This window comes from Rutidosis leptorrhynchoides, chromosome 5 (genome assembly GCF_046630445.1).
Source record: "Rutidosis leptorrhynchoides isolate AG116_Rl617_1_P2 chromosome 5, CSIRO_AGI_Rlap_v1, whole genome shotgun sequence".
Lineage (NCBI taxonomy): Eukaryota > Viridiplantae > Streptophyta > Magnoliopsida > Asterales > Asteraceae > Rutidosis > Rutidosis leptorrhynchoides.
In genome coordinates this window covers 40,402,313-40,428,324 of record NC_092337.1, presented here as the reverse complement: position 1 = coordinate 40,428,324, position 26,012 = coordinate 40,402,313, and the positions used below count along the sequence as shown (strand labels likewise).

General features: G+C 34.3%; 2 protein-coding genes across 2 annotated transcripts; both read left to right on the top strand.

The window, feature by feature from the left end:
* The first annotated feature begins 776 nt into the window (after positions 1 to 776).
* Positions 777 to 6,678, top strand: LOC139846597 (probable protein S-acyltransferase 7). The gene is made up of 5 exons (XM_071836073.1): positions 777 to 966; positions 1,279 to 1,461; positions 3,737 to 4,033; positions 5,283 to 5,516; positions 5,941 to 6,678. The coding sequence occupies exons 1-5, from the start codon at positions 862 to 864 to the stop codon at positions 6,376 to 6,378; spliced, it is 1,257 nt and encodes a 418-aa protein (XP_071692174.1). The 5' UTR covers positions 777 to 861; the 3' UTR covers positions 6,379 to 6,678.
* A 2,067-nt stretch (positions 6,679 to 8,745) lies between these two features.
* LOC139848004 (NAC domain-containing protein 83-like) lies at positions 8,746 to 10,235 on the top strand. Its single transcript, XM_071837742.1, has 3 exons — positions 8,746 to 9,020; positions 9,323 to 9,630; positions 9,837 to 10,235. Exons 1-3 carry the CDS (start codon positions 8,792 to 8,794, stop codon positions 10,110 to 10,112), a joined length of 813 nt encoding a protein of 270 aa, XP_071693843.1. The 5' UTR covers positions 8,746 to 8,791; the 3' UTR covers positions 10,113 to 10,235.
* Positions 10,236 to 26,012: the final 15,777 nt, after the last annotated feature.

Sequence of the window (26,012 nt, the reverse complement as noted above, 5' to 3'; positions counted from 1 at the left end):
TCGTCGGTTTCTCTTTAAATTGGTGTGTATACTAATTAACAGTAATAAGAGAAAAACAAATAATTTATTCGTCCCATAAAAATAGTTCATTTTACAATTTTTGTTTAGCCCACAATTATTTGACTTACTCTAAATAACAATAAAAAAAAATTACTATATCAAATTACTATATCAAAGTTCTAAATATGTCATTTTTAGTATTGAAAATTTAACATAAAATATAACAATTAATTTAAGAAATTTTTAATGACAATTTTAAGAATTATCATTAAAAAGTTTGAACATGCTTTATTGTACATTTTAAATAATCACTCATTTTACTATAAACAATTACTCTCTAATTTACAAATGTTCTACTATTTTTGTATATAAATTCCTTAAAGACAACCCTAAAAACCTATTAATTTATTAGTTATTTTTATTTTATAACACTATTGAATAATTTATGGGACGGGAGTAACAATTTTAATATGCCCATTTACTTTTGTGTGAACACATGTGTGGATGTATTAATTAATAAACGAATAAAGAATAAAAAATACTACTATTTGATTATGAGTCTATGGTGTGTTAAATTTTTACAATTAATTAATTCATTATCATTAAGGAAGATAATAATTAAACGAAAAATAGTTAATTACCTCCGATTAATTACTTAATTAATTAATTAATAAAAAATTAACTAATTTTGTCGGCCGTTTCATTTGACGTTTTCATTTGATCACGTTATTGGAGTCAAACATCTTCCACCGGTAAGCCGTCCCCATTGACCTCCTTCTCATTCTTTCCCTTTTAGAGAGAGAAACAAAACAACACTCATAAACAAGAGAGAGAGAAACCTATACATACATAAAAATAAACATGCACGTGGTACATCCGCCAAAGCCGTCTGATTCCGCCGCTGCTGACGACGACGATGATTCGCCTGAGCTTCTCCGATCATACCAGACTTGGAAAGGAAGCAACGTATGTTCAATCACTTCAATTTTCCCAAAATTAGGTTTTCTTAATTGATATTGTGATGTGATTGTGTAATTTAAAGTATGACTTGCAATTGACTGATTTGTTCCTTTAAAATTTATCCTTTTTTCAATTTCAAATCTAGGGTTTTAGTTGTTGAATGGAGAAGTTGATGATTGTAGGCTAGTAAAATTATAGATTGATAAATGTGGAGAATAAGTTTTTATGTATGACCTGTATTTTTGGCAATTTTTTAGCCTCATGATTTTTGTTTTTCTGATTTTTTTTATTTTTTTTATTTTTTTTTATCCTGTGCAGATATTTTTTCTTGGTGGAAGGATTATATTTGGACCAGATGTTAGATCTGTATTCTTATCAATATTCCTGATAGTTGCACCTGTTTCGGTTTTCTGTGCATTTGTTGCAAGCAAGCTGATTGACGATTTTCCCCATCATTTTGGAGAGTTGATTATGGGCGTGGCGATAGTATTCACATGCTATGTAAGTTTTCTTTAACTAAAAACCTATGAATTGTTATGCCAATATTTGTATGGAACCTTTTTAGCGAGAGGTCAGGAGTTCGACTCCTGTGGGATGCAGCATTGCACACAAGGTTGCCCCTTTACCCTTGAATTCTTCCACCCAAGGGTGCCTTCCGCACATTGCGTTATTTGGGGGGGGGGGGGCATGCCCTCGGTTTGGGCCGGGCTTCTTCCTGGGCAGCAGTTGAAGGCGGGTTATGCAACTGCAGGAGATGAACGCATGAGTGGTTAAGTCTCCCTGGGTGATCCTGTACTGCTGTTAAAAATAAATATTTGTATGGAACCTTTGGGTTAGGCTTATGTGTTGTGACTAGGTTGAATAGCGTATGACTCGTGCTTACTAAACACCTTTAGGAAAAGCATACATTTTTCTTGCTTATTAGTTCACCACATCGCAAATTATTGGACTTGTTATTGTATGTTAGGAACTATGTTCAGGAGAAGTTGGGTATTGTATGTACTTAAAATTTTATATGGATCTTGATCTTGATCTTGATTCTGGTTTTGCACACAGAAGGGTTTAAGCATCAAGTATATGCAGTATGCTAGGTCGGGGCTTTGGCAATATGGTTAGGATTTTGTGGGCTACATTTTTGAACTAATTTAGATATAGATATGTATTTATATTCAGGAATTTTAAGCTCTAACAGGTAAATTTAGTAACTTTAGTGCTTTAATTTATCAACCAAGGGTTTTACTATTTCAGTATCTCTAAGTATGTTAGCTTTAGACTTCTAAAATACATTTTGACGATACCGATGTACGTAATTAACAACAAATAATAGGGAATGATTTTATGATTACTTTGTGTTTGAGCTTTTGGCTGTTGTGGCTGATCTTTGGTGAGAGTGTGGTGTTCTTTAACAACCTTTTATTGTGTTACCTTTTTCTACCGCATCTTACATTAAGTGATAGAGAGGACAAAGGTATAGGTGGCACTCGTAACAAATGGATATCTTAAAATCAGGTATAATTATGTGAAAAAGTTTATTCAAGTGTATGCTTGACATGCAGCTCATGAGAACTTATAGTAGATTGAGCTTGTGATTTTAATAAGCTCCGAAAAGGTTTTTTGGTAATAAATAGAAGAAAAAAATAGAGCTTAAGAAAATTACAATCTCTTAAAACATAAGGTCCTCACAAGCTTGTTGAAAAACGTAGAGCTTATGGAATGTAAAATTACTAAATAGCCCTCTATTATATTATTTAACATATTATTATTGTCATTTTAGTCAATTTACAACTATAAGATATTAAGATCCAACTACTTTACCAAACACCTATAAAAATAAGGAACTCCAGCTTTCGGCTTCTAAAATAAGCTTAAACTCTGCTATAAGCTCTGGCTCGTATGTACCAAGTCTCTAACATGGGAAAGATTGTAAAGTTCAATGATTGTTAAGAAAGAAGTGTAAGTTCAATTATGATGAATAGATAAATTGTGTCAAAAGTTGAACTATATTTGAGTCGTTGACTTAGAAGCAATTGAACTCACCCCTTTCCTCGTCATAAACTTAAGCTACTGCTTATGTGTCTCTTAATTTTTGAATGGTACTCTTTCTTTTTGTCAAAATACGAAGTTCACAGGAGAGAGAAACTAGTATAACCCTTTAATTAAGTCAAAATGTGATAACTATAGCATTCTATTATATTATTTAGGTAGAGTATCTTTGGAAATTAAAGTGTTGTTACTGCGGTAGTATGACAAGTGACAAAAATCTAAATTTGATTAGTGAAGTTCACTTTTGACCAAAAAAGTCGCACTATGTTGTCTCTTAGGTTTGCTTTATTGTTACATTTAAATTATGGATCTCTAAAATTCGTGGACATAGGTAATACACGGTGACTAAGATATTTGTTTGACTTCGGCTTTCATGCATGATCTTTACAAAAGTAAGTTCTATCTCTTTAAGTGTATAGACAATTTATATATATGTTAAGATTTTCTGGAGGCTTAGTATTGTTACGGAAACTGGTTAGATTTTGTAGCTAAAATTGAGGCATTTAGGTTGCGTCTCTTATTGCTTACTGTCTGATTGTCTTTTATATAGTATTAGTTGATTTATTGATAGTCGCTAAAGTCTTCTAGAAGATCCTAATTCATAACACATACCATTGTGATCCGTGTTAAATCCTATAATCTATAGAATGATTTTATGATTTGAATATACGTTTAAGTATATCATTATTATTCATTATATGATTTAAATGGTATATGTACTACGGTTTTGTAGGTAATAGTTCTGCTCTTAATGACATCAGGAAGGGATCCGGGTATAATTCCCCGAAACGCACATCCTCCACAACCAGAAAATACAGATCAGGGTATCGAAGTTGGGCCCGGTCAAACTCCACAATTACGATTGCCCCGGGTTAAAGAAGTAATAGTCAACGGGATGACTGTAAAGGTCAAATACTGCGATACTTGCATGTTGTATCGACCCCCACGCTGTTCTCATTGTTCAATATGTGATAATTGTGTCGAAAGGTTCGATCATCACTGCCCATGGGTCGGCCAATGTATTGGACGGGTAAACACTCTATTTAATTCATCCTTAACTTGTCTCTATTTGATTTCATTGTAGATGTGGCCTAATGGGTGGGTCACGCATGAACGGGTAACATGTGAAAGTTGGAATCTTTTCGTATATGCCAGGGTTAACATCACGAAATATCCGTTTCTTGTAAGAATTATATATAAAAATTTTAAAATAAATTTATTTTTTGGACAGCTCACGACGCCTTGTTCGTTTGTCGTAAATATATTTGCTCGAAACTTCAGAGATAAATACACTACCTAATTTAGACCTAAATGCATTGAAGAAATTGCCGTCTTTGTACAAAGGAATATGAGTACATTTGCACCTAATGATGAAACCCCTACTTGTTGACCGTTTTGAATAACTTTTGGCCTGGTTTGTTGCCTTTTAATTCAACTCTTAAATGCGGCAATCAAACATTTTTGTAACTGTGCATTTGTGTTTAAAATAATGTTGTGAAAATCCAATCACCTGTTTTCCCTTATTGCTACATCTACAAGCTGAGTAGTAGTGAGCACTGACTGGGCGACCGACTCGGGTTATAAGTTGCCTAACAAACATCACTTTTTCTAAAGTAGAATAGTTTTTTCAACACTACAACTTAGGTGGTGTTTGTTTTTCAGTTTGCAGATCTTATTACTCCCTCAGTCCCATATTAATAGTCCAGCATTTCATTTTGGGTTGTCTCAAATCAATAGTCCACTTCCATATATAGATAAGAATAATAAAATAAAGTTCTATTATGCCTTAATGTATGTGGATAGAATTAAAAGAAAAAGAAAAATAAGGGTAAAACTGAAAAGTAAACAGAAAGTACAATACTTATATGACATTTCCTTAAACGGTGTGTGTTTTGTCTATGGACTATTAATATGGGACGGAGGGAGTATGTGTTATGTATGCGCGCTCGTAGACGTTTCAACGGTAGACTGTTTTTTTTTCTTTCTTAAGACATAAGATAAAACAATGTCTTATTCTGTCTGCACGTTTGCGGAGTTAAAAATATGCTTCTAAGTGCTGCAAACGAAAAAAAAAAAAAAAAATAAAAAAAAAATAAAAAAACTGTCTTTACTATTCAGCATACATACAGACCTTTACGACTTTAGGCCACATCTTCTTTAGAGACATGGTTCGCAGATCTTTAGACAAAAACATCTTAAAAAACAAACGGCACCTTAGTCTGATTCTGATGTTGATTATGATTAACACATTTTGGTAATAATTAAGTTTCTTTGTGCAGCGTAACTACCGGTTCTTCTTCATGTTCGTGTTTTCTGCAACTTTGCTATGTATTTACGTGTTCTCCTTTTCTTGGGTGTATGTCTTAAGGATCATGCACAACGAAAACACATCGATTTGGAGAGCATTGATTAAGACTCCCGCATCAATTGTGCTAATAGTTTATACTTTTTTATCAGTTTGGTTTGTTGGTGGCCTCACCATCTTCCATTTATATCTCATCAGCACAAACCAGGTACGAAATCGTTTCCTTTTAGGTTTCTACTTTAAAACATGGCGAATTTAAAATATTCAAATCAAGTTTGTTAATTTTTTTTAACTGGTTGGGCCGTGTTTGATTGATTTGCAAACGTATTCTATTCTCTCATAATCAAGGATATGCTCTGTTTTATGACCCGTTTTAAATCAAGCTATTTAGGACGTGTTATACTTTTATAATACACTTGGGGTGACTTATAACGGATACAACCCATTGACCGGTTTTGCACTTTATTTCTTTTCTTTTCCTATTTTACCTTTTTGATTCGTTAGGGATGAGATTCTCGAAATTGATTCATTTAAAATGGGTTGAAATTGCCTCCCTTATGATGCACATACAACATGGGAATTTTCAGAAAATTGTTTTTTGAAACTCTGTTTGTTTACGTCTGATGTTGCAGTCGACATACGAAAATTTCCGATACCGATATGACCGGACCGAGAATCCATACAACAGGGGCATTTTTAGAAACTTAAAAGAGGTTTTCTGGAACAGCATTCCTCCTTCTAAGAACAATTTCAGGGCGTTTGTGCAGAAAGCGCCTCAACTTCCAACCAGAGTTGCAGCTGGTAGTTATGTAAACATAGAGAAAATCCCAAGCGACGTTGAACATGGTAGTCTGAAACCCACCTGGAAAAACGAGGCCATGACAGAATACGACAGTGGCACTGGTGGTGGGACCCGTGGTGGCCGACAGTCTAGCTGGGGAAGGAGCGGAAGCTGGAACCTACAAAATGAAATTGCTTCGATCGCATCAGGTGGGGTCGGATACTCAGACCGAATCAGTGTTGGAAGTAGTGGCAGCTTAGGTGACAGTTGGGATGTGGCAGTCAAATGATAAAAATCAGATTTGACTGTAATTGAGTTTGTACCCTTTTAAAGCTGGGGTATAGCTATAGTTGGAGCCTTTACATCAAATACATTGTGTATACTTTTTAACCATTAATCTTTATGGGTAATATTCAACTTATTATTTAAAACAATATCTTTTCTAATCTTAAAACCCTGTTATCTTGAGGAAACAGAATACATATCAAGTTGTAGACAAATAGTCCATCACGAGACTCGAACTCGCAGTTGTTTCTAATAGTTTGATACTTTCAAATGAAATTTTTTAGAAAGAGTATATTTTTTTACATTGTCTAGTGGTGGTTGGTTTTTCAAACCTTACCTGCAACACATTTTTAAATGGTCATGGAAATGTTTGTAAAATTTAAATTTACTTTATAATCCGGTTAGGCTGTATACATAATGAATACTCGCTTTTTGCGAATAAGAAAATGTAATCTGTTTATCACTAAAAATTTATGGTGCATGGATGGTGGTGATGGGAAGAATCTTCAAGGAAAGATTTAAAGGGGAGTGATTAGCGTTTGAAGTTGGTGTTGCTTGAGATTGAAGTATTCTTTTGACATATATTGTATTTCATTTCTATTATAAACTAGTTTATAATATAATCGAACATAATCTCTAAAAGTCGTCAATAGTTCTAATACAAGCATTTCTATTATGCGTAAAACAGATGATACCGAATCGTTTTTGTTGATTAAAAATAATTGGTTATATTTCTTCGACATAAATCACGTAAAACAAAGTAATTTATTCTTGATTTGACAAGAGAATAAGAAGATAAAATTTTGAGAGATCGATAAGTACATTGAGATTTGTCTTGATTTTATATGGAACAAGATACTGATTTAACATATACCTAAAATAACCAATAGAATCAATTAGGATTATGCGGCATTAATTACGTTTATCATACGTGATAACCCGTACCTGAATAGTAACTGAATAGTGAAATATTCGTGGTTTACCCATTTTATAGTTACTCCCTACTCAATAGTATAACACTCAATTTTCTTTATTATTATATATATGAGTATGAGTATGAATATGAATATGAATATGAATATGAATATGAATACATTATACATTGATTTTGAGAGTATAAGGTTCTCATCAAAAAAGTATACATGTCATGCTTTGAAGTCCTAAAAAACTTGCATCAAATTAAAAAATAGATAAAAAGGCTAAGAAAAAAAGGTACAACTTCTGGAGTAAGGAAAGCACCTATGCTCAAAAACACCATTGACAATATCAATTCTTATGCTTCTATTACTTGTTAATCCTTCAATGCTTTTCCCTTAAGGCCTTTCACCTTTGCTTCTTTTCTATTTTTTCAAAGTTGTTCATACTTTTCCTTCTTTTTTAATTAATTAATTTAAATCGTAATTCATCAAACCTTTGCAAAAGATTTTATTTTGAAATTTAAATTATAATAATAATAATAGGAAATAAGTCTTTGTTGGACTAATCCCTCTTTTATGTCAGATATCCATTAGTAAGAAAGCCATTTTTATCAAAAAGCAAGCAAATACAAGTCAAATTTAAAGAGAAAAAATCTTAACACGATCTAAAGAAGTGATTAACATGTCATGACTTGGAAAGGTTTAATCTTTTTTCGTTTATCGTTACATTTACACTCATCTAAGTCATTAAAACTTGATTATGATAATTTATATCTTCCTGTTCAATCTGAAAGCAACAAACATCTTACCAATAAAATCTAGTTTAATGAATGTCCAAAGAAATACAATATTATTGTCTATACTAGTTTACACGAATGATGTACGTTTGCGGACTTTATGATGTTAATTAGTATCATAAACCCTAACAAGATTCGACTCGGACTTTATGATGTTAATTAGTATCATAAACCCTAACAAGATTCGACTCAAGTCCTAAAGTTATGTTAACCGTTTGCTTCCAAAATGTTAACAATTTTCATGGCCAAATCTTTTACAATATAAATTATCAAAAGATGTAAAAGAGATTCAAGAACCAAGGGGCCAAAAAGACAATAACTTTATTGCTACTTAGGACTAAGGCAATTGCATTTGTGAGACATTTTTAATGCAAATGACTCAAAGCATGCTTGTAAAGAAACAATAATCCCAAAGCTAAGTTAAAAGTAATGAAACATTTCTACTTTTACTTTAACACCACAATACATAGTTTGCAAAATAATTCAAGATATTGTTACGAGATAGTTTGCTATATGCATATTAATTTATGCTTACATAACTTAAGGGATACGTACCATATGGTATATGTTCCAAATTGATAAAAAGAAAAAACTTTTAGTTTGATTCTGAATAACCACTAGTATATATATCTTCACTACTTCAACTTATGACTTAACCATTTTTCTCCTTTTCCTTATATAAAACTACCTACCTTTTGCTTTGATGTCAACTTATCAAAATAAGCATGGAGAAAAGGCTAATATAGATGTATCAAAGCTCAATTTTGTTAGAGATGGAGCCATTCGGTTGCCACCCGGGTTCAGGTTTCAGCCAACTGATCAAGAGATTGTATTTCAGTATCTGATTCGTAAAGTCTTCTTGTGTCCTCTTCCTGCTTCAATTGTTCCTGAAATCGTCAATATTTGCAAATTTAACCCGTGGGACTTGCCTGGTTAGTACATTTAAACTTTCGGCTCTATTTTAGTATACAATGAACTTTGAGTGCTATTTGCTTCCGTACTTTTAGAATTTTCTAACGACAACCCTATAGGTTATCATTAACGCGCTTAAAATTATTTACATAGCAAATACACATTGACTTTAAAGTGACAGTTATTGAACGGTACAACGATTTTAAGCACGTTAATCGGGGGGGTGTTAGAAAAATTTGTTTAACAAACAGAACGAAAAATGAGAAAAGACCGCATATTTTCATGTTATTATCTTTAACTGTTGAGTTTTATGTTAAAATAGGAGATTGGGAACAAGATAGGTATTTTTTCAGCAAAAATGAGGCCAAGTATGGTAATGGAAATAGATCGAATAGAGCAAGTGATGACGGATACTGGAAAGCAACTGGTTTCGACAAACAAATCACAAGGTGTTGTAACAACAATCTGAATTCAAGAAAAAGAGAAATCATAACAGGTATGAAGAAAACACTTGTTTTCCACAAAAGAAAGCCCATGCGTGGGGAGTCAACCACACGAACGTGTTGGGTTATGCACGAATATCGCCTTGTTCATTCATCTTGCTCGCCAAAATCTAGCTCAAACGATAAGGTAATTGTGTTTTAGTCATTAAGCATCTGCATTTTGGACAAAAACAATACGTTTTTTCATTACTTCATATCAAATGAAATTATGCTAATACACATACTCATCGCGAATAGGATGGTCACTCAGAATGTACTTACTACTTAGTTTTATGAACCAGATACGCGTAATTCTAATCGTTTTCTTCATGTTTTGGTGGTATGTTTTAACAGAGAGCTTGGAATCAAATGGGAAATTGGGTTCTATGTCACATTTTTTTTAACACAAGAAGTAGAAAAATAGGAGGTGAAGATGGGAAGCCATTATCAAGTGGTTTAACTCCACAGAAACAGCTTCTACATCATGGTTTTATGATGAGAAATGATGTGATGAATGCGACACATGAACCATCATCTTCTTCATCGTCATCTTGTGGTTCAAGTGCGGTGACTCAAGAGGTTTCTTCATGTAAAAGGTTATTAGATAATGAAGACGTATATCAAGAATAATGTACACGATCAGTGCTGTTTTTATTGTATAATTTGATGCATTTAGGGGTTAATTTCATATGGTATTCTAGATTCTAGATGATGATATTCTCTTTTTCTAGAGAAGATATTAATAAATTCGTTTTAACTGTAAGCTATGCTTCCATATTGTTTGATAAATCATATTTCATCCGTCTCAAAAAACTGTATGAGTTTAACTTTTGAGGTATTTTTTTTTGTTAACTTTGACTTTGACTTTAGATATTTTTATATGTATGATATAATATTTGATAAAGATTATATGAACGAATTGAGTTTTAAATGTATTTATTATTCTATTACATTTATGAATTATGAATTATTTTATAATAAAAACATACCAACTGTAAATCAAAGTTGAAGGAAAAAAAATTTAAAAAGTGAAGACAGTTTTTTTTCGGACGGAGAGAATAATACAAAAATCCAATATCAAACTCTAAAGTTTCTCATGACATCTACTTACCTATTGAGATCTCTTGTAAAAATTTACTTTTAAAGTATGCTTAAAATCATAATACTGCCCACCAGCGGTGGTGTCTTTGATCATAGGCAAGATAGTTAACCGCCTACGGCCCAAAATTTAGAAGGGCCCAAAATTTTGAATATGTAAATATTTTTCTCAATATATTTAATTAAATCAAATAAAAAAATTGTCATTTAAAGTAAAAATACCTTGTTTTTAGTAGTTAAATATAATGTAAGTAAATAAATAAATAAATTGGAGTATTATATTTTTATGCGTAATAAAAAAATTTAACGTATATGTGGGCCCATATTTATTTTCGTCTATGGCCTTTAAATTGTTGAGACGGCCATGCTGCCCACAATGGGCGTTAGTTTCAATTTGGCTCTTGGACCTTTCCTAATCATCCGTCAATTTTCATCTGTTAGATGAGAATGGTCTTATCACATGCAGTTTTTACTTTTTGACCAAAAAACGCACAATTGCTTGTGATATCACAGGCACAGTTGAGAATGGTCTTACATGACACTGTTTCTGTATTGACACCCCTCACGAATCACGCCCCTGATGAGCGGTTTTATTATATTTTTTTATTTTTATTTTTTATTTTTTATTTTTTTTTTTTTACTAAAAGTGAGCATCAAGTCAAGAAAGCAAAGGGAAACAAATATATATAATTTGACACTCCATCCAAAATTTGACAGCTAATATCTTTATTATTTTTTTTGAACAGCAGTACGAGATTACCAAGGGACTTAACCACCCACACGTTCATGAGCAAAACTTCCCTACAAAAATCAGACACTCCCCATTTTTTCTCTTCAAAATAACACTGCCAACATTAAATTTGTCTTTATTTCACAATCACTGTTCCGAGTGGTCTAACCAAGTGCTTCACTTGCAATATATATAACACATAAACTGGAATTTTTACAACAACCAAGGAGTTGGAACCCGTGAAAATTTGACCCAAAACAAAGGCGCTCATCTACAATGTCATTGTGTGGAATCACTACCTTGTTTTCCACATCGGCAAAGTCCTTTAGTCAGGTCGGTGTCGACCGGTCGTTCTACTAGATCCCCCCAAAACCCGTATGTGCGGGTCTCCTCGCTAGCGGTGTCGTAGTCCAAGAAGAGTAGTTTTTTCCTTATGAATTATTGGTGTAGTCCTTTCCAAGAAGAGTAGTCCTTTCCTTCTATCGTATTCCAATTTCTCGACCTTATGGGGGATACCGCCGCCCTTGAGGGGCTTGTTGCTACAGACATCCCCTCAAATCCTATTTATAAACTCTACAATTGTTTCAATCACACAGCAGTACCCTTACGTAACGAGCCTTTAGGCTAAGGATAGATTGCATGATAGACGAGAGATATCAGAAGTGAGAATGATGACATGAGTGATGATAAATCCTGTTAAAAACGTGATCACCTGCCAGTGGAAGGTTTCCTACGTTCAGTCAATCTACACAGTGAATAGGATTCTAAGGAACCCTCGACATGTCTGTCGTTTAAGTAATGTTAGCATAATGTCGGAGATCAACAAGTGGTCATACTGATTTAAGGGGATTAATATGAACGTATAAATTTTCACCCGTGACATATTTAGGAATTTGTTATTGAATTAGGCTTAATAATCATAACTAGCTGAAGAAACCCGCGCTTCGCAGCGGAGATAATTCCATATAATAATAAATTGTAAAAATACAGCCAATAATCAGAAACGATGATTTAATAAATTTTTTTATAATTCCATATATGTCCAATGAAAAAAAAAAACTTAAAATAGTAAAGCAAAGTCATTAGTTATTTTGAAATTAAACACTATTAGTTATGAATAGAAATTCACATATCCATATTCTTTTTTTTTAGCAAAAAACGTGAAATTAGATAAATAAAAATCCAACTCATTGATTTACTCTTATAGTAAAGGAGTTAATAAAGATCCAACTCATTGAAACAATAAGCTGAGCCAAAAAACAATAAGTTGAGCCAAAAAACAATGCATGATATCTTTGTGTTTTTAAAGAAGAATATAGGTCCAAGTCGAATAGGCCCAAGTTGATTTGTAGAGAGTGCCCTTTATGATAAACTTATTTAAGCAACGAGTACAAGTTTATTAAGGACACATTGAGTTACTATTCATGGATTTGCTTTTTTAGTGAAGGGTTTAATAATTAATTTAATTTAATAGTCAATTGGTTGCGGGTTATTTTGTAGATAGTCAAGTTTTTCGAGGTCAGGGTTTGGACTCGTTTAGCAACCTCTATATACACACATCATGACAGTACAAATTTACGTGCTTAATTGATTCTTTGATTTATGAAAGAAATAATTGTGCCGTTGGTCCCTCCATTTTACCCCAAAAAGCTAACAACGTCCCTCAAATTTTTTTTTTTTTGGCTTTCAGCGTCCCTCTATTATCACATTTTTTGATTACGCGTCCCTCCGTCAACTTTCTGTTAAAAAGTCCGTTAAGTCATGCCATGTGCCTTGCATGTGAGGGCAAATTCGTCTTTTTACTCTTTTCTTCACTAAAATCGAGGGACCACCGGTGCAAAAAATGAAAACCTTATTATTATTATTATTATTATTATTATTATTATTATTATTATTATTATTATTATTAGTATTTTTATTATTAATAATAATATTAACAGTATTTTAATTATTAATATATTTATATTTATTAGTAATATTAAACATAATAAATCAGATATGTACAAACAGGCTCGTACCTCTGTTCTTGAGTTCATTAAATCAAAATCTCGATTTCGTATCAAATTTCAAAATCTAAAAATGTAGAGTTGTTAGGAATCTTTTACTCAAACTATCTGTAAAGCTTCAGCCTTCAATTCTTCAAAATGAGTTCGAATTCGCGAGTCAAAGTTTTAAAATCCAAAAGTCAACTCATTGTTCTTCATGAAATTCGAGTTATTGTTGTTGTTTCTGTTAAAATTGAGGATTCACAAAGTTTCTACTTATGATTTACAACACGTTTCATGTTGTAATTATAATGTAAAACAGCCTTAAATCCAAAATCACCAATTGAGTTGTTCATCGTGTTCTTCGAGCTGCTACTGCTACAGTCCGAAAATTTAAATCGATTTGTTTAGAACGAGTTACTGAATCTCAGATCTATTTGATGTTTTTTTAGAACGAGTTCCAGATAGATGTTTTTTTAAATTAGGGTTTGCAATGTTGGGGAAGAAGACGAGTTTAATGAAGGAGGTTAAAAAGACGATTTTACCCTCACATGCAAGTCACATGATAGGAGTTAACGGACTTTTTTAACGGAAAGTTGACGGAGGGACTGTATCTCAAAGTTGTAAAATAGAGGGATGCTGAAAGCCAAAAAAAAACTTGAGGGACGCTGTTAGCTTTTTGGGGTAAAATGGAGGGACCAACGGCACAATTATTTCTTTATGAAATGGGAAAACAACCATGCATTAAATAAGGAAACATTCTTCTCATACTTACATTTCTCCAAAATGTTTAACTCGTTGCTAGATAGATTGTTTTTATCCTGCAGAGCACATTCTTGAGGTGTTAGTATCATTAATTATCCACTTTAAGTTCCCAAAGGTATCCATATCCTTCAGTTAAACTAGGTAGGGAGTGACTGCGTTGCTGCGGTTTGGGTTGCGCAGTGGTTGTTAGTAGATGGAATAGTACGTACATTGATAGTTTAGATAGATTTACAACGATAGGATGTCTAGTTACAAAATAGCTACTCTATTGTTTTACCCCTAGTGGTTTACATTCGTAGTTACAAAATAGCTACGTTGCTGATAATATTTGGCGACAAAAGACGTGGATGTGGCCATTGTGGTTATTCTTCCATAGTACTATTGCTATTCCTTTTTATTTTATGTTCCTCTGCTTTCTTCGGTGGCTGCAATAATGTTAGAGTTGGTTATGTCAATGTGGTTGTATGATTTTGTGTGTGTTTTTTTTTGTATGCTTACTTGGTGTTTGGAATAGTGATTCTTTTGTTGGTTGGCTGGTTCCGGTTGTGTTGTCCATGCTGTTTTTCTCTTTGTTGTGGTTAGATTCTGAAGCTGCAGCTGGAATAGTTGAAATAGATGGATTATTAGAGTCAGTGTCTATGTTGAATAGGTAATGTAATACGTGTAATGTATGATGACTTACTTGGTGTTGATGTATTTGGTACAAGTGTGTACCACCTACAATATGAAATAAGCAAGCGCATGGAAACACAACAATAGAGTACAAAATTAAATATCTAGTAAGCATCATATAAGGTAAACATTCTTACAAAATTACCATAACTAACCAAAATATATAAAACAGTAACAAACAGAGATGACAAATCAAGAACAACATATTCACTTATTATAAAATTAAAGAACCACCGAAAGACAAAAAACCTAACAATTACCATAAGTCTAATGTGCCACAAAAAAAAAGCACAATATATATTCAACAATAATAAATAATTAAAGTAAAAACATAAACAGTACCTTCTGCTGTGAAGGTAAAAATCGGAAACGCGCCTAGAGGCGTTTCCCCTTTGTGAGGCGAGGTGTACGCCTCGAGGCGAACCGAGGCGTATGTTCGAGGCAGAGTTAAAAAAAAAATACATAAAATATGATAAATTCATTATACTATTTCCACCATCTTGTCCATAAGTGTCTCTCAAATCAACAAAAAAAATTATACGTTCATTACATTTCAGCAAATTAATGATTCAACAATAGACAAAGTCATTAAAATTTAAAGTCACACAGTCACATGAAGAATTTGTTTCAAGTTTCAACCGTTTCAAAATATATAAAGTCAATCATCAACAAATACTCATAAAAAACACAAAACATACATGAGGCACACGCCACACCATTTTCCCGCCCAATAGAGTTTTGCCGCCATACCATTTTCCCGCCATTTTTTGCTAAACAACATGAGGCGTACAAGGCATACCGCCTCAGCAAAAAAAAAAAAAAAAAAGGATCCGCCTCGGCATATGAGGCGTACGATTTTTAAAGGCCATCGAGGCGTACGTTTCAAAACGGGATTTTCCAAAAACGTTCCGAAGTGCCTCGAGGCGTACGCCTCGGCCGTTTTATAAAACCATGTCTGCTGTAATCTTCTTCTTAGGTGGCATTGTAACAAAAAACAAGTATCGAAATACCTTCTCATTCAAATTCGAAAGAACAAAAACACAATATACAGAACGATAACAGCACCAGTAAAACACCCAGCAACCAAAAATCGAAGTCAGCCAACACATAAATCTTTAGCAACTAATTTATAAATTCGACAGCTAAAATTTTAAAAATCAAAACGAACATATTATAACAACTTTCAATAAACCTCAGCTCGAAAAAAATGGATACCTTACAGTAGCAGAAGCAGGAAAATCAAACCTAACAAACATAAGGAGATATATGTGGCGTAAGAATTCTGAAATCGAATAAGAAAAAAGATAATGGTTGTGCAGCAAAACAGACCCAAATCGCAGGAAGAATACCCAGTCAGATGAAGAAAATGATAAGATGCAACGGTATGTGAAAGTATCGTATCAAATCAAATTAAAGAAAGGAAAAAAAAGCAAATAAAAAATAATTACCATATAACAAACACGAAGGACACGTCAAAGGACTGGGCTCAACCCTAAAAAGACAAGGACACGTGTAAAATCAAAATTCTGTGGCAACCTCACATTACCACCCAAGCCAGAGAAACATATCCCAAAATCATGAAATATATCATACAAAACGACATCATGTCTAACACAAAACGACCAAAAATTGGGGTGCCAAATAGTATACAGGAAGATTTTCTCTACAGGCTCACGACTAACGACTGTATTTAGACAAGTAATAGTAAATTCTACGATAAATTAGAATAAATACAATAGCTAATTAAGGGATTTTATGTCGAAGTGCGTAACTCAACAGTGACTTTACATTATCAACATCACAGATTCACCATCAGCACCTAATAAACAAATAATATTGTTGCCAAAACTGATGTAGAAAAGCCAATAGCCAACCAACGTATCATTGCATGCATAATATGAATGCATATTTGTATTGGTTATGTTTCAAAAACTAAAGCCGTAGAATTAAACATCAAATCCATTACATAAACACAAAACATAGCAATAATCAACCACCAAAGATTCAGGAAAGAAAAAAAACACTTGGATATTCTGAATATATTCCAAAAGTTTATACCGGCGGTAAAGTGCATGTGTGGATCTGGATATAAGTTTAATTCACCCTTTTTAACTTAATAATTAAATTATTGTATTATTTTTTAAATCGTCTTGTAGTGATCGGAATACAACGATACATAATGGGTTGAGGGAAATTTTGTCTTTAGTTTTGCAAAACTTAACAGCTTAGGTTATTGATATTTCTTAATTTGTTGGTTTAATACCTAATTAAGTGACAACAAAAAGTTTTTGAGTGGTTATTTAACTTATTTAATATATGAACCCTATGTATGTGTTTTTGTTAAATGACCTGAAGTTGGTATGTACTATATATACATAAATGCTTATCTTCTGGTGCTGAACGGAAATGGAGAAAGACTATACCTTGGGCTCCTGTCAACTATGACCGATCATTTTAAGAAAATTGCAATATCAGTTATTGAAGCGTTTGAGGAGGATCTTGATTTGTTTTTTTGGTTTTTTTTGGTTTTTTTTTTCAAAAATAAACAATGAATTCACTGTGTAAAAAAAGCTTTAGAAGTTATAAGAGATATTTCACTACACATGGATGAAGTTTGTCTCACCGATATACATAAATCTTCGGTTCATAGCTTGGGATGGATTATTTTGTTATCAAAATGGGGGTGGAAGATAAACTCTTGGAACTCGTGCAGAGATAAATGGGTGGGTGGTGAAATTAATTGGAGTTTAATGGGAAAGATACATAAAATAGTAATAAATTTAGAATTCTTTGTCTACGAAGAAGTGTTTGAAACACCATTTTGTTATTGTGTGTGAATTGAGTTTTACCGAGGTGATTTTCAATTCTTTATCAAGAGCCATGACTTTGTTTTGAAATTATGTGCCACTCTCAATCTCTTAAGGGATTGAAATTCACCTCGATAAAATCCGCCTAGACGGTAAGAAATGGTGTTTAAAAGACTTCTTCATAAATGGAGGAACATAAATTTATTAGCAATTTCAGTATGTTTCCCATTAAACTACAATTAATTTCACCACCCCTTTTCTCTCCGCACAAGTTCCAAGAGTCTGTCCTTTTGCCCCATTTTGATAACAAAATAATCCATCTACATATTTAGCCCAAGTTCATGAACCGGAGTTTTTTATGTACCAGACATATAAACTTCATCCATGTGTATTGAAATGACCCTTATAAGTTGTAAGGCTTTCTTGTATACGGTCCATTCCTTGTTTACTTCTTTTAAAAACAAATACAGATCCCCCAGAACACTTCAACAACTGATATTGCAATTTTCTCAAGATTACCATTCACAGTTGACACGAGCGCAATGTACAGTCTTTCTCCAAAGCCATTTAGCACCATACGGTAAGCATCCCAGTATATATGGTATACATAAACAATTTCAAGACATTTTATAAAAGCACACACATACAGGGTCGTATATTGAATAAGTGTAATAACCACTTAAAAAACTTTCTATTGTTAGTTAATCAGATCAGATTAGGTATTGAATCAACAACAACAACAACAACAACAACAACAACAACATTACCCAATCCAACGAAAGTGGGGTATGGGGGAGGTGAGTGTAGACAATCATTCCTCGTACCCTAGATTAGAAGGAAGTCACTACTCCACCCGCGGGTATAGAACCCGCGCCTAGATAAGGTCGTCCCTCCCTCTACTCTAGCGCAAAAGAGATTGCTTCCTAAAGGACCTCCGGCCCGAAGAGCTCATAAGAACGAAATAGACAGGGCAAATGATACGTATCTGTACGAGTAATGAGCGCCTAGCAAGAAGCAACCATACACAGTAACCATAAAGGGGACACATATAGCAGTAATGCACAACAGTAGGGCAAAGAGCATGAATAAAATAGTGCACATAACCATTTAATTTCAGGTAGACATACAGACAAACAAGATATATACATATACATATACATATACGCACCCACACAGACACACACATCGATGTATATATACCACACGAAAGCATGAAGAAAAAAAAAAAAAAAAAAAACTCATGCTTAAACATAAATACATATAGATACATTCGTAGATATATATACCTAGGTACAGATACAAGACAGACAAACCTACATACACCAATACATGCACTTAGATACATAGATACATATATATATAGAGATACAAACATATACATCGGTACATATATATAGCCTAAAAACATATACATAGATACAAAGGCATATAAACCATGTAGAGGGGTATAAATAGTGTGGTTATTGAATATCTGGTTATAGTTATATATGTAGTTGTATAATAAAAGTAACTAACACAATGAAAAAAAAAAAAAAAAAAAAAACCTACTCAATAATTCTAATTCTACTCCTCCACAGGCTCCTATCAGAAGTCATGTCCTCCGTCAGTAGGAGCTCTTTCATGTCAAGCTTCAATCTATCCTCCATCCTACGTCTAGGTCTACCCCTTCTCCTTACGCCACCAACGGCGAGGGTCTCGACTCTCCTAACTGGGGCTAAAAGTGGGCGCCTCCTAACATGCCCAAACCATCTAAGTCGTCCTTCCCTAAGTTTGTTGATGATGTTCCCAACTTCCAATTTCTCTCTAAAAACTCCATTTGGTATCATATCTAGCATGGTCTTACCACACGTCCATCTAAGCATCCTCATTTCTGCCACCTCCATCCTCCTCTCTTGGGCCTTCGTCATTGGCCAACACTCTGATCCGTACAGCATGGCTGGTCTAATTGCCACCTTAAAGAATTTACCTTTCAGTTTAAGTGGGACCTTCTTGTCGCACAACACCCCTTTCGCAGCCCTCCACTTCAACCATCCTACTCGTATACGATGCGTCACATCCTCATCTATCCTTCCCGAAATGTGAAGCATCGAGCCTAAATATCTAAAGGACTCTTGCGGGGGTAGAATCTGATCCCCAATTCTGATATCCACTATATCGTCGTGTTCCTCTTCGCCCCCCTTGAAATCGCATCTAAGGTACTCCGATTTAAGTCTGCTAATCCGTAGGCCATATGATTCTAAGGCGATCCTCCATTGCTCTAGCCTCCTGTTAAGCTCATCCTGAGAATCCGAAACTAATACAATATCGTCGGCGAAAATCAGGCACCATGGGATGTTGTCTTGTATCCTATGAGTCAACTCGTCTAGGATCAAAGCGAAAAGATAAGGGCTAAGGGCAGATCCCTGATGTAAACCAACCTCTACCGGGAAAAACTCTGTGTTTCCTACCGTCGTACGTACACGAGTCTTCGCCCCCTCGTACATATCTCTAATAGATCTTATATATCTACTTGGGACTCCCCTAGGTATTGAATCAACTAGATCAGTAACCTCTGCAAAACTAAAGACATGTCATTATCATTATAAATTCCATTCATCACATCTTTAATTACATTTGATTTTTCTTCAACATTATTTGGATGCACAACGTCATGATGTTTGAAGACAAAATTTCTCTTTTCATGTGAACTCATTTTGTATCATTGTATTCTGATCGCTACAAAAAGATTTAAAGAAACACAATAATTCAATTATTAAGTTAAAAAGGTTGATCTGAACTTCTATCCAAAGTCACAATCAAACGAAACACTATGTAATACTATGAACATGCCAACTGGCCAAGACAACTTACATTATTTTGATTCACATCTTTTAAACTCAATGACTAACCTTTTGACCTTGTCTTCAGATTCTAAGCACAACCTATCTAAAGTCATCAAGATCGCATGATTACAGACACTACAATTTGTAGCTATAAAAATTTGGCAGGCGCACTAATATAGTAGAAAGACTGATAGTAAATATCTAAATTATTTATTCAAATAGTGAGCTTCTATGCAATACTTGACTACAACCATTAACTATCTTAACTATATATTCATATGTTTAGTAAAAAATGATTGTAACAGCTATCAATGTTTAGGAGTAAAATGTTAAGATAAGAACTTAACAGGTGTGCTGCTATGCAATAGCTGCATATCATAAATAGTTTTCTGGTCAGTGTAGAACTACCAACTAACGTTCTGTGTTCAGGGTTGAACTACCAAATACCAACTAACACTGAATTGTATCTGCATCATTTTAACTTGATGACTAACCTTTTGACCTGATCTTCAAAATCTAAGGCTAACCCATTTTAAGTTATCAAAGTCCCATTAAACCCTTTTAATCTTATCAATTTTTTTTTTTTTATGTATTAGGGCATCAAGGATATTATCATATCATGAACAAAAAAACCCATAAAATTGCAAATCAAAGCGAATTTATTGTTGTTAATAAGCATCACAGTGACTCAAAACCTAAAAGATAGTTAAAATCAGAGCAGAACACAAGTCCCCATAAAAAAAAACCCTAAAAATCAAATTATACTAAAAAGTGAAAAATACCGAGTAATCGTGATAATGAAGAGGTAATACTTGCTGGTGTCGTGCTTCAAATACGATGTAAAGTAGCAGCCGCCTAAATTTTGTGAAAGGGAAGGAGCAGAACGGTGGTTGAAAGAGAATGAGACAAACCCTTGTTAGGGTTTGTTTGGGTGTTGAAAGAGGATGAGAGAATAGGTGTTGAAAGAGAAGGGTGGACTGGTCAAACACACTTTTTGAACACACTTTTTGCCAGACAGATTTTTTGTTTGTGCAAAAAAAAAAAAAAAAACACCAGAATATGACATGTTATAGACTATGTCATCATGTATGTCACGCGAGGAAGCCGTTGGCATTCTCTTGCCCTCGGCCGCCCTCACCTCCTCCGTGCTGAAATTTTTCATCCCACGCACATTTGAGCACGAGCTTTTCTCTTTCTTCATATATTTGTTCAATGTTTGCTTGTACTTGCAACTAACATATTTGTACCTTAATTTATTTAATTAATTTTGTGGGTATGTAATGAGGAGGGAGTATGTCATGGTTGGTAGTGGTGGTTTATATGAGTGTTATGGGAGGAAGTGGTGAGAAAGGTGGAGAGAGAAAGCTGATGTGGCGCTGAGAAAATGCCCATGACGGCGTCATGGTTGGGATTGGTCTAACAAACAAAGCACCACGCTTTCTAATTAGTAATTATCGTACAATTGTACAAACATGCCTGTATGCACCAGCAACAAAAAGCTAAGGATCATAATACAAATTACGGTAAAAGTAAAAAACCAAGGATTCGTATCCCATAAAACATATATTTTGCTCCTGTAGCCCATTGGAACGATTTAATCTTTATCATCTTCAGAACGGACATCCAACACTAGAATTTGTCGTTAAATAATGCTACATTCCTAGCGATCAAAATACTCCAAAGTGCAGTGGGGCCAATAAACCTTCAAAAATTTTCCACATTAATCCCCATACCCGAATTTCATTCTTGCGTACATGAAGCTATAGAAAATTGGAGCAATCACGCTCCTTCAGAAACCAATGTGCTCGTTCATAGGAGGGTTTCCTTGCTTACTCAAAAAAAAGATTTGAACCTATATTATGGTATTATTCCATATTAACCGATTTCCCAATTGACACTATATCTCTCCAAATGGGCAAAAGAAAGGCTTATACTCAGACACCATTCAGTTAACCATTTGATCCTTTTTTTTACATTCGAGGCCCCTCGTATTTCATAAAGCCACCCTCATATCAATGTTTGGAGAAGTAGGAGGTTCTCCATACATACTCATACCACTTATAAAATCAACATAACTTTTCATTTCAACTGCGTGTTTGGGGTTAACCAATTATCCAACTATCTTAGAATTTTTGCTCATAGGTACACCAATAGTAAACCAATCCAAATCATCATCTTCTGTTTCTTAGCATGAAGAAGAATCAAATATTTCTTTGTTAAGGTTGCTAAATCGGGTTTGTCCTCAAGCCCGAAGTCGGAAAAGTGGTTGTGTATGTCGAGGGAGGTAATGGTATACAATAGTAAATATATCAAAGTGCAGAACTCAACTGTGACTTTATTGTACATGATCAGCATCCCAAATTCAGCATGAACACCCCAATTAACATATGAAAATAATGTTAAAAATGATATAGGATTTTCAACAAACGATTTATTGCATATCTTGATGGGTTATGATTCAAAAAACTAAAACCATAGATATCCATAAAACCATAGAAACATACAATCTAATACATGAACAGAACCTTATAGAAATAGCAGTAAGAAACTTAAGATTCAGGAAATAAAGAAAACACTGGAAAATCGTGAAGCAATATATTCCAAAAGAAACGGATAGAAACAACTTCCATAACCATTTGCTGATCGATCAGTACCTTTCTTTGAACTTTTGAATACAAAATCCAAACAGTTAGTACTGAAAGTCGTGCTTCTACTTGGTTTAATCAGGCTATAGAAGTATTAAACTTTGATTCAGGATTCAACAAAAAACTCTCAGACAGGCGTTTGTAGCCCATTTTATCTTGAGGCATTGCTTATCCTTAACCGCTTGTACCAAATTAACGGATGATAGCAAGTTCGATATGCACTTTAATATCATGTAAACAGCTTCAGATGACAAACAAGACAATAAAGATGAAGACTTCACGTTATTAGAAACAAGTCGTAACTCACAACCACACCCAAAAGCTCTACTTTTGTATATGATTTGAATTTCTATAGTTAAAAAAATTCTCGTAGTGAAGTGAAGTCACTAATTGATTAGTTATTGTTGGAAACTAAACTTGATTTTGGGCTACGGATTTTGGATTTGGGCTTGCAAGTATCCAAGTATTTTGGATCAAGATTGTAGTCCATTATGTAAAAACTTCTTGAAATATGTAGTATTGAAAGTGTGTAGAAAAATATTTTAAAATATCTAAAGATAATACTTAGAAAATATCTAGATAATGCTTAGGAAAAATCTAGATTTTAGTAGATGATGAAGAGTTCTAGACTACTCCACTGAGTAGTATAAATAGAGGGCTTCACCCTCATTTGTAATCAAGCAATTCAATAAGCAATAAAAGAAAAGCTTTCAATATCAATCAAACTTTTAAATCATCAATCCTCTCTTCCACAAATAATATACATAACCTCCTATTTCTAACAAATTGGTATCAAGAGCTTGGTTCGACAAGATGATGGCCAACAATGTCATCACATTTCCTCGCCTCACAAAGGATAATTATGATCGATGGAGCATCCAAATGAAGACCTTCCTAGGTGGACAAGACTTATGGGAGATTGTGGAGGAAGGCTATGAGGAACCTGCAGAAAAAGGTCCTCTCGGCAAGGAGAAAAAATTAATGAAGACGAACGATCAAAAGGCTCTTTCCATCATCCAACAAAGTGTAGATGATGGAGCTTTTGAGAAAATTGCAAGTGCAACCACCGCCAAGAAAGCATGGGAGATCTTGGAGAATTCTTATAAGGGAGTTGATAAGGTGAAAAAGGTTCGACTACAAACACTACGAGGTGAGTTCGAATCCTTAAATAAGAAAGACTCAGAATCAATTTCTGATTATTTTACAATAGTCTTGGCTGTTGTCAATCAATTAAAGAGGAATGGTGAAACTCTAAGTGATGTAAGAGTCATTGAGAAGATTCTTAGATCATTAGATTCAAAATTCGACTATATAGTCGTAGCCATTGAAGAATCTAAAGATCTAGAATCAATGACTATCGATGAACTCATGGGTTCACTGCAAGCCCATGAAGAGAGGTTCAATAAGAAAAATAAGGAGCCTTTGGAGCAAGCTTTACAAGCAAAACTCTCTTTCAAAGAAGAGAACAGTGAAAAGACTCATCAAACGAGTCAACGAGGTCGTGGTCAAGTACGTGGCCGAGGACGAGGACAAGGATATATCAAACGTGGAGGTTATAGTTCTTACAGAAATGAAGAAAGAAGTCAAGATTTTCACCCGACAAGAGGTCGCGGGAGAGGCTACACAAGTAGAAGGCCAAGGTATGACAATTCTCAAACCAAATGCTATAATTGTCATAAATTTGGCCACTATGCCTCGGAATGCGAGAAGTCAAACAATTACGTGCAAGAAAGAGCAAATTTAGTGCAAGAAGATACCGAAGCCGTGAAAAACACTTTGTTACTAGCATGCAAAGGTGAAGATAACGGAGAATCAAATTTGTGGTATCTCGACACGGGTGCAAGCAACCATATGTGCGGTGACAAAAACATGTTTGTGGAGTTATACGAGGTAATTAGTGGAAATATCACCTTTGGAGATTCCTCTAAAGTCCCGATTAAAGGCAAAGGTAAGATTCTCATCCGCTTGAAAAATGGAAGGCATCAATTTATCTCTAACGTGTATTATGTGCCCAATATGAAGATGAATATACTGAGTATTGGATAACTCTTAGAGAAAGGCTATGATATTCACATGATAAATCATACCCTTTCTTTAAGAGACCAAAAAGGAAGTTTGATTGCTAAGGTGCCAATGTCAACGAATAGGATGTTCATGCTAAATATTCAACATGACATTCCAAGATGTTTAAAAGCATGTTTCAAAGATAATTCTTGTCTTTGGCACATGAGATACGGACACTTAAATTTTGGAGGCTTAAAATTATTATCAAGTAAAGGAATGGTGAAGGGTTTGCCTCCAATTAATCATTCGGATCAAATTTGTGAGGGATGCCTTCTAGGAAAGCACTTCCGAAACTGTTTTCCAACAGAAGCTTCTAGTAGAGCGAAGAAACCTCTCGAACTTATTCACACGGATGTGTGTGGACCCATAAGCCCACTGTCTTTTGGTAAAAATAGATATTTTCTTCTATTCATTGATGATTTTAGTCGAAAGACATGGGTCTATTTTCTAAAAGAGAAGTCGGAAGCTTTTGGAATGTTCAAGAAGTTTAAAGCATTTGTGGAAAATCAAAGTGGTCTCACCATAAAGGCGATGAGATCCGATCGTGGAGGAGAGTTCACATCCAAGGAATTCAAGGAATTTTGCGACAACAATGGGTTACGACGTCCTCTAACCCTTCCGTATTCACCTCAGCAAAATGGTGTTGCGGAAAGAAAAAATAGGACCATTCTTGATATGGCTCGGAGTATGTTAAAGAGCAAAAGGATGCCTAAGGAGTTTTGGGCTGAGGCAGTGGACTGTGCGATCTATCTAGCAAATCGTTCGCCCACTAGAAGCGTCAAGAACAAAACGCCCATTGAAGCTTGGAGTGGAAGGAAGCCCGGCATCTCACACCTTCGAGTGTTCGGAAGTGTGGCATATGCTCATGTGCCAGATCAGAAGAGGACGAAGCTCGATGATAAAAGCGAGAAACTCATATTCGTGGGCTATGACTCAAGTTCG